We start from the raw sequence: 17,062 nt of genomic DNA on the forward strand, positions 1-17,062 counted from the left end.
CTAAGTACCCTGAGGGAGACATTTGCAAAGCCAGGCTGAGCAAGGTTTGACTACAAACCTCAGCATAGGCCCCTGGTGATTCAATCTACAATCTAGAGCAAGGGTCAGCAAACTATGGCCCACCAGCCAAATCCAGCCTGATGCCTGTTTTTGTAAATAAAGTTTTATTAGAACACAACCACAACTATTTGTTCACTATAGTCTATGGCTGCTTTTATAGTACATTGCAGGGTTGTGTAATTGCTTTGGAGCCCATAAGGCCTAAAAAGCCTAAAATATATACTATCTGGCATATTATAGAAAATGTTTGCTGACCCCTGATCTAGGACATGTGGAAGGCTTCCTTTGCTCAGTTGGGAAGACCTCTGATAAAGTTGGTCTTAACCCAATTTAGAGAAGTACTGTTCTGTCTATTCACTGTATCACTTCCTAAGTGTGGAATCTTGCTTCTTTCAACACCACTATTATTTATGTGGCTAACACTGGATTAATCACCTTTAAACTAATTATTTCTCTTAATGCTCATAAAAGTCCCATGAGGTATATGCTATTAGTACGCTTGTGTGACAGATAAAGAAATTGGGGCTTGAAAAATGAAGTAATGTGTCCATGGGAGGAACTATCTGCTGTAATTAAGAAAAAGGAACGAGAAAGATGAAAACAGAATGTCGGTCCCACACATGGAGTAGGGAATTCAGGGAGAAGGCACGAGGGGGCTGGTGCACATCATCATGATATGTGGAATGGAGGTTAAGAGAGGAATGCAGGTAGCTGGGAGGCTCTGAGGAGTCTCATGGTCCAGACAGAAGACTAAAAGAAAGCGGGGAAGCCATCCCAGACTAGGTTCATTTGACTGCCTGAGGAAGACGCATTTCAGGCAGCAGTCAGTCTTCAGCTCAGCAAGTAACTCCTGTCCCTGACGGATGGTGGCCAATGAAACATCCTCCGTGAGGATCATGTGACCGGCACCCATTTGGTCAAAAGGAGTCTTATGCTCCTCCTAGAGGCATGGGACCAATTGTCTCATTGCTTCTTCCTTTATAAACAGCACTGATAAACACGGAGTGCTATTGGTAGGGACATCTGCTCGTGATCAAGTTGCCTTCCCCTAACTTAAGGCAATGACTGGGTTGGTGAGTTAAAGGACAGCTTCCTCAGCATAGCCCAGGAACCTGGCCATACCCACTGCATGCCACCAGCAGCAGATGGGCCTGTTTGCGAGACGGAACGCCAGTTGGGATCCTGGGTTCAAATACTGCTCTACCACTTAATACATGTTGTAATGTAGGATAAGTTAGGGAACCTTCATTCTCCTTGGTTTTCTCTTCTGTTGTATGGATTAAATGAAGTAATACAGCTTAAAGCACTTACAGATAGACATTAGTAAAAGTAGTAGTAGCAGTAGTAGCAGTAGTTATCCTAGTAATAGTCTACTAGTAGCAGTAATATAGCAGTAGTAGCAAACCTACATTGCATGTACTTATCTCTAGGACAATCAAGCTGATCATACTGTCTTTATTGCTTTAACCAGAAACCATATAAGCCTGTTTATATTACAAACGCAATTATCGTATCACCATTCTTACTCACTTTGTGTCTATATGCTGCCTTGCTTAGACCTCTTACTCGTTTCAAGATATGTTCTTCTTTGTAGAATAGGGTTCTACACTCCTGTAGTGTAGTGTTTTACACATGGATGTTCAGTTAAATGTAATGTAGTCTTTAAAATCATAACAATAGAAAAATTGGAAATACTTTGCAGAACAAAAACTATTCCAGGTGTTTCTAAAGAGCGATTTAGCTTTCAAACTCCCATGGAAGAATATTTCTGAGAAATATCTGAGCTCACATGGGTAGCCCAAATGATGGCACTATTTACCAATTGACAAAAGCACATGAAAACTATGTTTATCTCTTTTCATTTCAGATTTTCCTCAGTATTCTATTAGGAGCTTTAAATCTTGGCAATGCATCTTCTTGTCTGGAAGCCTTTGCAACTGGGCGTGCAGCGGCCACCAGCATTTTTCAGACAATAGACCGGGTATGTGAAAGCCAAATTAAAGGCCAGGAGCAGGTTGGGGGTGGGGAGAAAAATGAAGTTCTGAGGAATTTACCCTCAATGTTAAGGAAAATGAGGGCCTATCGCAATACCCTTAATTTAGCAATACTTAATATGGACTGTCATGAGCCAGACCCATACTAAGTTGGGACTGAGAGAGTGAAATAGAAGAAAAATAAGGCCCTTGCTCTCCTATCATACTGGAAAACATGCAATAAAGAAGTAAGCACATTTATGGATCTGGTCTTATATATAGTATATATTAGTATATACTAATACTATTCATACCTACTAATATAACATCTCATATTAATATCTCAGTAAATGTTAGTATTATTACTATTATTAGTAAATATTTAATATGGAAGCAACTTTGGTGCAGTGTTTTACCTGGCTATTTTTCTGTTTTATGAGTAAATTCAAACCAAGATGGACAATAAATGCATATATATTCATTGTTGCTATATTCCTTTTATATTCTACTCCAGAAACCCGTCATTGACTGCATGTCAGAGGATGGTTACAAGTTGGATCGAATTAAAGGTGAAATCGAATTCCATAATGTGACCTTCCACTATCCTTCCAGACCAGACGTGAAGGTAAGTGTTCATCTTTTCCCCAGGAATGACGGCATTTTTCTTCTTTGAGGATTCATATCCAGGGCCACGAGTTACTTGTTTTTCTGGAGCATGACAGTTTCCAGGAAGAAGGAACAGAAGCACGTTTCTCTGGGAGTGCCTTTAGGCATCATGTCATTTCCAAGGCAACACGTCACATTCCTTTGCAGTAACGACAGCGTGCAAATCCCTCTGGTGGGGACACAGTCTGGCAGCCCATTCAGGTTAGGTCAGGCTAAGTATGATCCTCTGCTGAAATGAGTGGCAGGGCCTGTCATTGTAAGCATAAGCTAAATAAACTGCAAGGCCATCAGAACAATCCAGAAGTACAGGTGCAAACGGTGGAACACTGAGTGGGGAGAGTACGTCTGGCAAAGAAAACTGTTGCCTTTGTAGTTTTTCACTTCCTATCTGTAAGGTCACGAGGGTCACAAGATCCATCTTTGGAAGAAAGGTAATCTCGTGACCTCATGCTCACGTGTCTTGTGCTGGGTGATCGCCCAGGGCACGTGAGGAAGGAAATTTAGTTTTCCTGCACCTACAGAGCAGGTGTTTTTAAAGGCAATTTACTCTATAGGAAAATTAGGATCTACTCCCTTGAATAGGTTGACTTTGAAATGAGACTTTTTCCTAATTTTTAACAGAATACCTCTAGCCACCCTTTCTTAATAATATTTCTATGATGGGAACTAAATCCTATGCAACTTATTTCTGATACTACATACCTAAAATGTAGGTAAACACATACATACACACGCACACACACACACATATATATGTATATAAAACATAGGTACCTATATATTCTGATTAAATTGCTGGAGCATATTTTCTATTAGTTACATATCACCTATGTATGGAAACATTAAATGTCACAACATATGTCAAAGTACCTTGTGAAAGATAAACCACAAGGTCGTACTCAGAAAAGATTTTTTAATGGATGGCTAAAAACTTGCTTTAGAATATCTGTTCAGAACAAGCTTGTAACAGCTGTTTCATAAATCCCAGTTGAATTAAAACACATTTATTTCATTTCTGTTTTATCCTCTATTCCCAACACCAGTAGTTTGTTTTCATAAAATCTTCATCCTTACACCTGTATGTCCTTAGCCCTGCTGGGTGCCGCACTGTACTGGGCTGTAATGAGAAAAAGCACATACAACGCCTGCCCGCCCTCGGGGAGATTACAGTCCAGTAAGTGAAAGTCTGTTTGCAAGCCTGACTCTCCAGTGTGAAATGAAAGATATGTGAGATTTTGTCACCTAAAGGACCCTACACCACCTTGACATGATAAGTGTAAAAATCACCACTGAATTGGTGAAAATATCCAACAGATGCTTATGAATTAGATTCCTGTTCTTCCCTTTCTAGACTTAGCAGCAGTTAGCCTCTACCTTTAACAGGGCTTTAAACTTAACAAACACACCACAAACATTTGTTAGGGAAAGTTTTTCAGATGATATGTTCACACACAATACAAATGTATGACATCTTAAAATTTGTAAATTATTATTAATCCATGATCAGTAAATTAGTATTATATTTCAAACTTAATGGCTTTCTTTCCTTAACTAATTGGGATAGCCTCCTTGAGGCATCCTAGTATATCCGACGTGTTTTATTTGTTTTTTTAAAGATTTTATTTATTTATTTATTTGTCAGAGAAAGAGAGAGAGAGCACAAGCAGGGGAGCTGCAGGCAGAGGGAGAAGCAGGCTCCCTGCTGAGCAGGGAGCCCGATGTGGGACTTGATCCCAGGACCCTGGGCTCATGACCTGAGCTGAAGGCAGATGCTTAACCGACTGAGCCACCCTGGCGTCCCTATCAGAAGTGTTTTAAATGTGGATTCTGGAACATACGTTTATAAGTTGGCATGGTTTATTTACTTCAACAGTGTTACCACACATCATTTTCTTTCTTGGGTGCCACTATCAGTTTGTTAACGAGTAATGTGCTAAATGCTAAAACGTCATCGTAGGCACTGTTGACTAATTTTCTGATTATTGATGGATATTGATAGGCGGCATAAGTAAACCCGTATAGAGTATCCTCACAAAGCATCCTAACTTACAATCTAATTGCTGACAATCTGAACATTGTTCTTTTCTTTTCTCTACAGATTTTAAATAACCTCAGCATGGTCATTAAATCAGGGGAAATGACTGCTGTGGTAGGAGCCAGTGGATCTGGGAAGAGCACAGCCCTGCAGCTTATCCAGCGTTTCTATGACCCCAGTGAAGGCATGGTGTGTGTCTTCCAGAAACCTCTCAATACATGGGGATGGGAGAGTGCAAATGGAGATACGCTGGTCAAACACAAACGCCTAGCATACACTGAGACCGTCCTGACATGCAGAGCTGACTTACTGGGTGTTTGACTGAATTGACTGGACTGATTCCCTACACAGTGGTTGTGTTCAATGAATGACCAGCCCGTTCGCTCAGTGATGTAACTAAATGTGCACACACACTCAAAATGCTATTGTTACCTCTTCAGTGAACTCACATTTCCGTTTCCTTCTTTGTATTGTAACAAACTCATTATTGTCTCTTCAAGTTTTCCAAATGCTAATTAGTAGGAAAGTTTGCATGGCTGGAATGAACAGATTGATTGATGACTGCTTTGAAAATTTAGGTTTTAAAGAAAAATCATATAACTTCACAACTACTTCGTCTCTTTTCTCCTTGTGTTTATTTGCCTACAAACATAGACCTAAACTAAGAAAATAAATATCTGTAATTGCAATTTGTTTATCACATTTGTCTATCACATTTGTCAAGCACTCTATGGAAATGATTACTTATTTTCAAAATGAGCCCCAACGTGTATATACTCATTTTATAAATAAGGAAGCAGAGTCAGAGAGATTGAGACTTGACCCGATTTGAACCCAGGTCTGTTAGATGCCAAAGGCTCTGCTCTTTCCACACTCTCAAAGTCATTCTTGTCAACATTTCCTTGATGCCTTGAGATAGAATCATCTGAGTACGTATCAAGTGGCTTCAGCGCAAGGCGTTCCCTGTCATGGGTGCATTGTTACACTGACATGACAAACATAATGGAATTTTTCTTTGATGCGAACAGTGCATCCTACAGGCATTCTTTGCTACATACCAACTATACTCTGAATACATAGAAATCATGGTCTCTTGATGTAAGATTTTTACTTTTTTGCTAATAATGATTTTTGCTTATCCCACCTACAGTTTCAATTACTTTTGAACAGCAAAGTGCTATTTGATGAATCTGGCCAGAAAGTAAGATTTACTGTAAAGCATGCCTACAAGATAGGGACCATTTCTTATTTTCTTTGTAGCTTTTGAAGCCCATTTTAGGTCACAAGTCAAAAGGTAATAAAAATATACAAAGTATGGTGAATAACTGACTTGACTCTATTGAAAAATTAAAATTTTTCCATTCCCGGGCGAATCGTGTTACATTAAATGTGTTTTTACAATGAATTGTTCTATAGCTAGACTTGATTTCAACTCTATATTGTCACTCCTATATAAATAACCTCATTGTAAGAGGAATTTTTCTGTTATAATCTTGCGGGTCTCTATTATTTCTCCCCATAGGTCAAGTACAACATAACATTTTGGTTCAGAGATGTGACGTTGTGCTTATGTTCTCTAGGTGACTTTGGATGGCCATGACATTCGCTCTCTTAACATTCAGTGGCTTCGAGCTCAGATTGGGATAGTGGAGCAAGAGCCCGTTCTGTTCTCCACCACCATTGCAGAGAACATTCGCTATGGCAGAGAGGATGCAACGATGGAAGATATAGTTCGAGCTGCCAAGGCAGCCAATGCCTACAATTTCATCATGGACCTGCCACAGGTACCCCTAGCCTCTATTCCAGGGAGGGAACCCAGAAGTTGTAAAAGGAAAAAGAAAAAGTTACAAAATACTATACATTTCTTTCCATTTGAATCCCAAATCATTGAATTCTTAATACCATGTTCGGTTTTGTTCCTGAAAAGGTACCACGAGTTTTCCCCTTTGCCTGAAAGCATAATGTTGATATATTAAAAATCTACCAAACAGGAACTTTCTTCTAAAAGCTCTCTTTGACAGAGGCACAGTCCCCTTACTCCATCTGTTAAGCATTTGTCCAAGCAGTTGATAAATTTGTTATGTGGCAATGACTTACACAATGCTCGGTGATGCCTACCAATGTCATTGTTCTTTCATTTTCTGTGCTTAGGCAGCTAATACTGTGGCCTCCATACTGTATCTCGCATATTCAAAAATTCCTCATTTATCTTCATTTTAAACAGCAGTGATGACAAAAACCAACTCTGTATTATCATACTTATAGGTTTTTTGTAGCCAATGGTCTGCTAAGTCGAAGAAGAGCTATTACTACCAGTTAACATTTATATAGTGCCTCCTACTGACCAGACACTGTTCTAAGCACTTTACATCTCACTTAACCCTCACGACCATCTGTTGACAGCTACTGTTATTATTTCCATCTGTAAAGAGAGAACCAAGGTTCCAGTAGGTCAAATAACTTGCTCAAGGCAGGAGAGTGAACCTTCACACCCAGGTGGCCTGGCTCCAGAGTCTGTGCTCGAGATCATTTCCTGTTCAGGTTTCTAGATTACCTGTGTGAATAGGATTGCAGCTGTGAGTATGCTATAGTCCAGTGGTAAAGAGAATAAGGCTTTGGAAGCAGACTGCCTCCGTGCAAATCCCAGCTTCTCCTTTGCAAACTTTATAAACTTGGGCAAGTTACTTTAGGCCCTTACACCCCAGCATTTCCTTACCCATTGATTGAGGAGAACAGCAGTACCTGCCTCGTTGAGCATCTGCGAGAACGAATGAGGTGATATGTGTAAAAAGCTCAACTTTATGCTTTATACATGGTAAGTGCTCAACTCATGTTGGCTAAGAATAAACAAGACAAGAGCCTGACATCATTGTGAGGTTCCAATATAACGCTAGACATGAAAGATACTCAGGAACTTTTTGCTGTCAATGGTAATGGTTGTACAGCTAGTTTGATCTTTCATTTGCAGTATAGAGACAGCTTAATATTGTGTTTTCCTGTGTTGCTTAGCTAGAGGAAAGAGGGAAGAATTTGATAGATGCTTTAAAATGGGTTTTCAGGAACCTGATCAACTTTTATTTTGGTGGAAACATTTTTTTTTTTTAAGTAGGCTCCACACCCAGTGTGGTACCCAACACAGAGTTTGAACTCAGGACCCTGAGATCAAGACCCGAGCTGAGATCAAGAGTCAGATGCTTAACCAACTGAGCCACCCAGGTGCCCCTACTTTGGTGAAAACATTTGATTTTGAAGTTGAGCTAAAGAGAAACATTTATACAACCCAGTGAACCTGGGAATGAAAGAATAAATCAATTTCTTTTTTTTTTTCTAAAGATTTTATTTGTTTATTTGGCAAAGAGAGAGAGAGCACAAGCAGGGGGAGCAGCAGAGAGAGAGGGAGAAGCAGGATCCCCACTGATCCGGGAGCCTGATGTGGGACTCGATCCCAGGACCCTGGGATCATGACCTGAGCTGAAGGCAGACGCTTAACCAACTGAGCCACCCAGGTGCCCCAAGAATAAATCAGTTTCTTTATCTTACACACAAATATCGATCTGGCAATAATCTGTTTCAGGAAAGGGTATTTCTTTCAGTGAAATTTGGGCCTGTGAAAATTCATGCTTGAGAAGGATGCCAGAGAGGATCTTGTAATGATCACTTCCAGGAGCCATCAAATTATTCGTCTTCATTACCGGTGTCACCTTCTTCCTAGCAATTTGACACTCTTGTTGGAGAAGGAGGAGGCCAGATGAGTGGTGGCCAGAAACAAAGAGTAGCCATTGCCAGAGCGCTTGTCCGAAACCCCAAGATCCTGCTTTTGGACATGGCCACCTCGGCACTGGACAATGAGAGTGAAGCCATGGTGCAAGAGGCACTGAGTAAGGTTTGTTGAAAGTCTGAGTTCATTTTACAAGACCATGTGGAAATGTGCTGTAGGAAGTGCAGCTTGCTGAGAGAGGAGGCATGGGGGGAAGGACGGGATGGAGAGGGGGAGGGAAAGAGAAGGACTACATGGGTCAGTGTCTCCAGTCCGACTATTTAGAAAATACTGACTGACTAGAATGTTCCTCACAGTTGAATAGAAGTCAGTATGGCTTCCTTCCAAAAGCTACAAATGCAAAATTTTAAATTTTATTAAATCTAACTTATAAAATGTGATTTCAAAAATTTCCATTTTGATTTTAGCTGTTCATTAAGAGCAGCAATTAGACCAACGTGTGGGATGTTCACGGCCTTGATAAAGTACGTTGGCCTTTTCTAATACCTGCAGAGCGCCTATTTGAGGATTTTCCCAAGGACCCAGGCTCTGACTCTCTTGTGGGTTCTGAGACCATCTGGATGTCAATGTCAGCTCTGTCTTACTGTTTGGTTAATGGTGCACTGTCCATTCTTGCAGATTCAGAAGGGACATACGATCATTTCGGTTGCTCATCGCCTGTCCACAGTCAGAGCAGCAGATGTCATTATCGGTTTTGAACATGGCACAGCAGTGGAAAGAGGCACCCATGAGGAACTGTTGGAGAGGAAAGGAGTTTACTTCACTCTAGTGACTTTGCAGAGTCAAGGCGATCAGGCTGCTAACATCGAAGGCATAAAGGGCAAGTGTCTTTCCCGTTGCACTTGTACATTCTATAAAGCATTATGTTTGTTAGCTCTCATAGTTTCATGGATTCCTGTCCATTTTAATATACACTGTCTTGTTTGTTCTCCCCAAAGCGCTTGGAGGCATTATACAGATGATAAGAGAAAGAACAAGCGCTCAGGGGGTCGGTTACTTGGTCGAGTCGGAGAGCTGAAACCCAGGTTTTGTGGGGAAGACGATATTAATTCCATCCCGCTCGTTCCCACCTCCCCGCTTTGCAAATAGGAGAGCTGTCCTAGAGTGTCCTGCACACAGTAGGACTTCTAGTCTTACTGTTGAGTAAATTAATCAATGACTAAACACTGCAACGCTTATTTTCATTAAAGCAGACAGACACATCAGGCCCCAGTGCATCCTTTTTTTTTTTAATTCTGAATTTTCAGATTTGATAACTTACCCCAACTTACACTAACCAACCACTCTACCATACCACATACCGGTTTGTGAGCTCCACCGGGTAAAACTACTGTGTATATTTAACACAGGCGATTTCTCCTGAAAAGACTTTCTTTTTTTTTTTTTTATTTGGGGAATCTACCATAGAAATGACCTCTAGTGGGTTTCCCTTCAGTTTTTTTTTTTTTTTTTTTTTATGATTCATGCTATCAGATATCTATTTGTTGGAGGTAACACATGGGGTATCACACAGTTCAAAAGATTTAATCCTGCTACTTTTTACATTTATGTATTTATGTGTTTATTTATTTAAGTAATCTCTACGCCCAATGTGGGGCTGGAACTCACGACCCCATGTCCCAGAGTTGCATGCTGTTTGGACTGATCCAGCCAGGCTCTCCCTGCTGAGTGTTTTGACATTTTTTTGTTAGAATGTGCTGGATAAGTGCTAAGTTTCATTTGTCACAAGAAAGTTAATAGAATGTTTTAGCATCAGACGTAATAATGATAGACGTAAGAAGTTTTCTTTTGAGATGTTTCTCCTTATTGTGCACACTAAGGAATCGTTTATGTTGTGTTGAATAGGACAAGATGAAACTGATGGGACCTCACTTGACAGCAAACAGACCTTTTGCAGAGGAGGCTACCAGGCTAGTTTAAGGTAAGTGGAAGCCATGGGGCAGATTTTAAGGTTTTACAGTATTCTTAGGAGCTGTCTGCACCTGTGATCCTCGGGCAGTATCTCAGGTACAACCAGGAGAGCCTTGAGCATCACCCCACGTTTCATGTAATATGAACATGCAGATGAATCCTTGGTTGCTATATTGACATTTCTGTTGCTAGTTCATGGAGATTTTTTGTTTAACTTTGGCTTCTTATCTTATTATGGGTAGGGTCATGATAGAGATGCTTTATAATTAGGGGCGCCTGGGTGGCACAGCAGTTGAGCGTCTGCCTTCGGCTCAGGGCGTGATCCCGCGTTGTGGGATCGAGCCCCACGTCAGGCTCCTCTGCTGGGAGCCTGCTTCTTCCTCTCCCGCTCCCCCTGACTGTGTTCCCTCTCTCGCTGGCTGTCTCTATCTCTATCGAATAAATAAATAAAATCTTTAAAAAAAAAAAAAAGAGATGCTTTATAATTAAAATCTTGTTAATCGATCTTAGAACGGGTATTTTAAAAATCTGTTTGGTCTTGTCCCTGAGATCTAACCATGGTACAAAGCATTGTTTTACATGGAGGTGAAGTTCATGGCTTTAGGTCCATTTTTTCACCTACTGAGCTGCAATGGAATTACAAATATTTCTGCTTCCAAAGTGACCCATCTGAATTCACATCATTCCTTAACTAAATGAAATAAAATATGTATTTTTTAGCATTTGAGAAGAATTTCCTTAAACCCCAGCTATTTATTTATTTATTTATTTGGTGGATGAATATGGGGTATTGACTTTCAAACATATTTTTGGAATATACTATCAGCCAGACTGTAAGTTTTAGTCTTTCATCTTGACTTGAGAGTTTCAGTAAAATAGTTCCTTTAATGTTAAAACTCTGCGCATTAAGAATTCTGCCCAAAAGTATCTGTCTCTCTTCATGAAAATATTACTTTTTTCCCCCTAAGTTAGGAGGCTGTTCGTAAACAATGGGAGACAGCAGATTTCCTTAACTGTTGACTTTACTGTCTCTAGGGTATTTAATTCAAGGCTGCACTCAGGGCAAAGTCTCAGTTATAAGACTTGCCTTTTCAAGGTAGTACATTGCTTGTTGAAAACTGGTTTAAAGAGGCTTAAAATAAAACATTTAAGTAACAACTCCAAGTAATTCCAACACAGATTTTTAATATTCAAAGAATAATGGATAGAGTTGTTGAATCACTATTTCGCACACCTGAAACGAATGTAACATTGTATATCAACTATACTCAAAAAAAAAAAAAAAGAATGGTTCACTGAGCTTATGCTTAGGGCTGTTATTTTTCCTTTTGAGAATAAGTCTATCCGTAGAAATTTTAAGAAATGCGTTTTATCAAATTTATTGAATTTGTAAAATAAGGCAATAGCTTCAAGCTACTCTGTAAAGTAAAAGCTACAAAAATTGCCAAAATTATTAGGTGATTTTTATAGATATTAGGTATTACGTTTAACCATGCTTCTCTGATTGAAAGAAAAAAAATTATAAAGGTCATTAGAATCACAACCTGAAGATACTGACTACCTTCTTAAACACAGGAAATGGTTAGGCACCTCTTTTGATCACTGGGCTAAAGGTTGCAAAGAGGAAGTGATATATTTCATTGTCATGTTGGCAAAAAAATAAGTATTTTCTTAACTTTTCTGATGAACACAATTCTATTGTTCTAAGTAGTTTACCTACAGTTTATTATTAGGACAAAATAACCATTTTTAATATAAACATTTCCTATTTGGCTATTAATTCTCACAAATTCTACATTTTGGTGACTAGGATGAGAAATCTAGAAATACAATCTACACCCAGAAAGTAGCTATTAACCTCCTGCAGAGAAAGATTTATAAGTTTGAGTAAGAAGGTCTGTTAAAAATATCTCATTGTGTATGCTGACAGATTTTTTTTGTTCAAAGATGACTAAACTAAATGTTAATTTGTATCTTATTTCCTTGGCTCTGGTCTTTCTGACAGCTCAGTCTCTCTTTAGTAATATATTTTAGGTTCAAGAACAATTTAATGGATAACAGTAACTAATTTCCTGAATAATAATGTTGAGAGAGAGAGAGAGAAAGTGGGAGAGTTATTTAGTCCCCGAATTGCTGTTTTTATTTGCAGAGAGAAGTGGTATGCAGCTTCTGAGAAAGGGACTGGCGTATGTTGTCAGTTTCTTTCCTTTTTTAAAAAGATTTTATTTATTTATTTGACACAGAGAGAGTACAAGCAGGGGGAACAGCAGAGGGAGAGGAAGAAGTAGGCTCTCTGCTGAGCAGCGAGCAGGGAGCCCAATGCCCAGGACTTTGGGATCATGACCTGAGCTGAAGGCAGACACTTCACTGACTGGGCCACCCAGGTGCCCCATGTGGATGGTTTCTAAAAAGGCCTGTGATAGAATTCTAACTCTAGAGCTTATGGTGGACCAGAGGGAGCTGGCGAGTGGGCCCAGGGTTCAGTGGGACAGCCTATGCTAGACAGGTGGGATGGTCTGTGAAATAGAGAGAGAGAGACTTAAGAAATAAAAGATTCAGGTAGTAGAAATCGGAAAGGACAAGGACATATGTTCCGCCATGCTCAAAACTGGGAGGAAGTCAACCATATCTGCTTCTCCACATACTCTACCATGGCTTCCAATGCTCTGAGCTCTCTCTAGGCCCATGACCTTACGTCTCAGCCCTACCACGCACTCTGTTCTATCCAGTTGACACACGCCTGTTCCTCGTGCATTCTGAAGAAGACTTCTTGACCTTGGTTAACTAACCCAAAAAGCGATTCTGTTGCTGGAGAGTCTCGGGCCAGGCTTGAGGAAGTTGGGGTGTCCCAGATGGCAGTTTGATAGCGGGGAGGCAGGTGAAGAGTGGTTTCAGGCCTTATCATCACGACATTTGGCAAGAGCGTGACTGTACGAGAGCAAGGAAGAGGAAGGACTCGAGGTACATGACCTGTTGAACCTGGGTGACTAAGAGGGTGGCGGTGGCACTAACAGGACGGGGAACAAAGCCGAGGCACGAAGGTGGTGTGTCAGCGCCTTCTCAGGAAGGCCAGACGAGCATGTATAACAGGCAAGCGCCACCTGACGTTTGTCTTCGTCTAACTTCACCTGGATGCAAATGACGGAGAGGGACTTGTGGATGATTCCATCTAGACCCTCGGCTCTACGTCTCTCTCTTTACACCTTCTTTCTTCAGATTGGGTGCTTTGATAATGTAACGTCTCCTCTCGTCTTCAGCATTGCCTCTATCACTTAAGACGTGGGTGCAAATGACTGGAAACTTAACTCAATTGACTTTAACTTTTAAAGGGAGAGAATCAGTTTACCTAAGGAGTTCAAGGATGCCTTAGCTTCAGGCCAAGCTGGGGCTTTAATCAGGTGGCCAAGATGCATGCAGTTTCTCTTCCTTTCTCAGCTCTGCTTTTTTCCCCCCCTTCTTTTTGCTTCATTTTTCAGAAGGCTTCTTTCCTTGAGGGTCTCAACATAATTGCCAGCAACTCCTAGTGCTGCCTACTTTCAAGTTTAACCTAGAGGAGAGTAGGGGTCTCCTTCTCAGAAATCTCGGGAAAAAGACAAAACCACCCAAACCAATCTCTTCTTATATCTGTGCTGTACTACATATATGTAATAAGGAACCTGTTCTCTCCTGTTTCCATGCTTCGGTTTATATTGTCCTCTCCATCAGAAATGCTCTTCCTGGAGCGCCTGGGTAGCGCAGTCGTTAAGCGTCTGCCTTCGGCTCAGGGCGTGATCCCGGCATTCCGGGATCGAGTCCCACATCGGGCATCTCCGCTGGGAGCCTGTTTCTTCCTCTCCCACTCCCCTGCTATGTTCCCTCTCTCGCTGGCTGTCTCTCTGTCACATAAATAAATAAAATCTTTAAAAAAAAAAAAAAGAAAGAAATGCTCTTCCTATGAATAGCCAAGTCCTACCGTAGCCACCTCTTTCATGATGCTTTTCATAGGAACACCTGCCTTATATTTCTTTTTTCTTTAAATTTTCATACTTTCTATTCAAACCTGCTTTACAGAACTTAGCACAGTCTTCCTTATAAGATTAGGGTTGGGTCCATGTTTTGCTGTTCTGTAAGATTTTAAACTCTTTGAGGGTGAAGTCTGTGACTGACCAGTCTCTGTAATCCCCACAGCACCTGGCATTGATCTGCATGTCACAGATGCCCAATAAGCTTCTGTTAAATGAATAAACACATCAAATAAATTTTATTTCAATAAGATATTTGTTAATTAAATGCATTTCTAGGGGTAGTACATAGCCTAAAGAAAATCTCACTTGTGGGGCACCTGGGTGGCTCAGTCAGTTAAGCATCTGCCTTCGGCTCAGGTCATGATCCCAGGGTCCTGGGATCGAGTCCCTCATCAGGCTCCTTGCTCAGTGGGGAGCCTGCTTCTCTTCCATCTCCCTCTGCCACTCTCTCTGCTTACGTGCTCTCTCCCTCTCTCTCTCTCTCTCTGTCAAATAAATAAATAAAATCTTTTTTTTTTTTTAAAGAAAGACAATCTCACTTGGGGCCTTATTTTCCTCCTACTAGCTCATTTGCATCCAGGTGACCTTACACTAAAGTAAAATATCAGGTGTAACTAGAGAGAGAAGAGTAACAAAACTATAACCTACAACAAAAGGAAGGTAGAGGTGCTGGGCCATCGCCATGGCAGCAATTAGCAGACCATGTGGATTTGGAATGGATTTGAACCTTGGACCTTCTGTTGGTAGACTGGTGGCACAGCTTTCCTCTCTTTCGCTCCCTCCCTGCTTGAGTGCACTCTGAATCGGAGTCCAGCTTGGGGCTCGGAAGATCCACTTTGAATAACGATGCCGTGGGGATAGCTCTGTGAAACCTAAACAGGAAGCTCCCTTACCTGGTTGCGACGTGACCGATCAACCATTCTGTTTATTTGACGCAGGTGATGTAAGCTTGAACACCAGTAAGTCCTGTTCCAACCTGCCCGTAATCTACCGACTCATGTTTCTGTTTATTTGCAGAGCTTCAATCCGAGAACGTTCCAAGTCTCAGCTTTCTTACCTGGTACATGAACCTTCGTTAGCTGTCGTAGATCATAAATCTACTTATGAAGAAGACAGAAAGGTCAGGCACCAGTGGCTCTTGGGGTTTGGAGGCAGTCTTTCCTGGGGGGCTATTGCATGACCTCTAAATCTGAGCATATGAGTTTTCAAGGCATCTATCCAGTGATGTTCACTAAGTCAGATTAAATGGGAGAACCCATGAGGACCTGATGAAAACTCTAAATGCTATCCAATATGTTAAAAGAAATGCAGAGTAATTAATTACTTTAAGAACATTAGTAACTAAAACTGGACTATATGGTTAATCGATAGTTTCTAGATGAACCATTGAAACAGACACAGGCAAATTACACGCGTTTAGATTATTTGATCATGTATGTATAATTTTTAAAGTTTTTAAGAATACTTGAAAACAATTTTCCTCAAATTTTTAAATCTCCTTCTAAAATTATAACAACCTTGGCAAAAGTGTTTATTTGACAAAGGTATTTGAGAACGTTAGCCCTTATACAAGTTATTACAGTTTTTGATAGGGTGGCTCATTAGGTTTTATGGAGAGTTGTTACCTCACATAGTTTTACCATAATTATTTTAGGATACACCTAAAATTAACACTATTAATGTTAATATAATTCAAAACTACACAAAAATGAAAGAAATAAGAGAAAAATCAACAGATAACAGCAATATTTCTTCCTATGGATGTAGGTCCTCAAAGCTGTCGCGGGCATCTTAACTTCACAGCCGGTGTCCATCGTCCCCCTCCTCAAAGCCTTTCCTAATGTCTGCACTTCATTCTTCAGCCTGAGAGTCTTGCTTTCAGTCCCCCACTACTCTTCATTTGAACCTTTCATGACAGGTTTCTGACTGAGCCTCATTTGGGGTCATGTTGTCTTATTCCCTTACTAAATGACACACTCTTAAAGTTAGTGACTATATATTATTTACCTTGCTACAATAAAGGGAACATAACAACTTTTATAATTTCACCTCTCTCTGTGAGTTACTGGTTTGCCACAAATACAGGGAAGACGAGTAAATCGTCTTTAGCTTTTTTTTTAGATGACTAAATTTGTCTTTAGGTATGCAAAAATCAAAGGAAAAAATCTTCTATACAATACATAATGGCTTTATATCATAATGGCTTTATATTTTGTGTTCTTCCATTCTTCTACTATTCTTTTTTTTATTTTTATTTTTTATTTTTTTAAATTCTCCTACTATTTTTTTTTTTTTAGCTATATCATATAAGTCAATCAGAAGTCAGTTACTCAGAGACAGATTTTCTAGTTTTTGCATCATTCAGGCTTGATGGGGGTGGGTCAGGGGACAGTTTCCCTTAAAGTCAAACTTCTAGTGAAAGGGGACAAAAGAAAATTATTTAAATCAATTAAATTTTGCCTTTTGTTAGTTTATCTTGGAATGATAACTACTGGAAAAAAGTCACTTCATATTATTTTTAAATGTCTCAGGTATTGTTGCTAAGGGTTAGGGACACCTTCAAGAATCAGAAGGCCAAGGAAATTTTGTCATGTTAGGCTGTGAGTGGGCTGTTGTGTAGGGCAGTGGTTCTGGG

General features: G+C 40.2%; 1 protein-coding gene across 1 annotated transcript in view; it reads left to right on the forward strand.

Moving 5' to 3' along the window:
• Positions 1 to 17,062, forward strand: part of ABCB11 (ATP binding cassette subfamily B member 11) — a 67,275-nt gene that overhangs the window by 21,897 nt on the left and 28,316 nt on the right. The window contains exons 8-15 of the mRNA XM_040636677.1: positions 1,928 to 2,041; positions 2,548 to 2,658; positions 4,798 to 4,923; positions 6,315 to 6,518; positions 8,447 to 8,617; positions 9,131 to 9,332; positions 10,358 to 10,433; positions 15,445 to 15,547. Coding sequence (XP_040492611.1) covers positions 1,928 to 2,041; positions 2,548 to 2,658; positions 4,798 to 4,923; positions 6,315 to 6,518; positions 8,447 to 8,617; positions 9,131 to 9,332; positions 10,358 to 10,433; positions 15,445 to 15,547 — 1,107 coding nt within the window. The remainder of the gene's footprint in view (positions 1 to 1,927; positions 2,042 to 2,547; positions 2,659 to 4,797; positions 4,924 to 6,314; positions 6,519 to 8,446; positions 8,618 to 9,130; positions 9,333 to 10,357; positions 10,434 to 15,444; positions 15,548 to 17,062) is intronic.

The sequence above is a fragment of the Ursus maritimus genome, unplaced genomic scaffold (genome assembly GCF_017311325.1).
Source record: "Ursus maritimus isolate PB19 unplaced genomic scaffold, ASM1731132v1 scaffold_1, whole genome shotgun sequence".
NCBI classification, from domain to species: domain Eukaryota; kingdom Metazoa; phylum Chordata; class Mammalia; order Carnivora; family Ursidae; genus Ursus; species Ursus maritimus.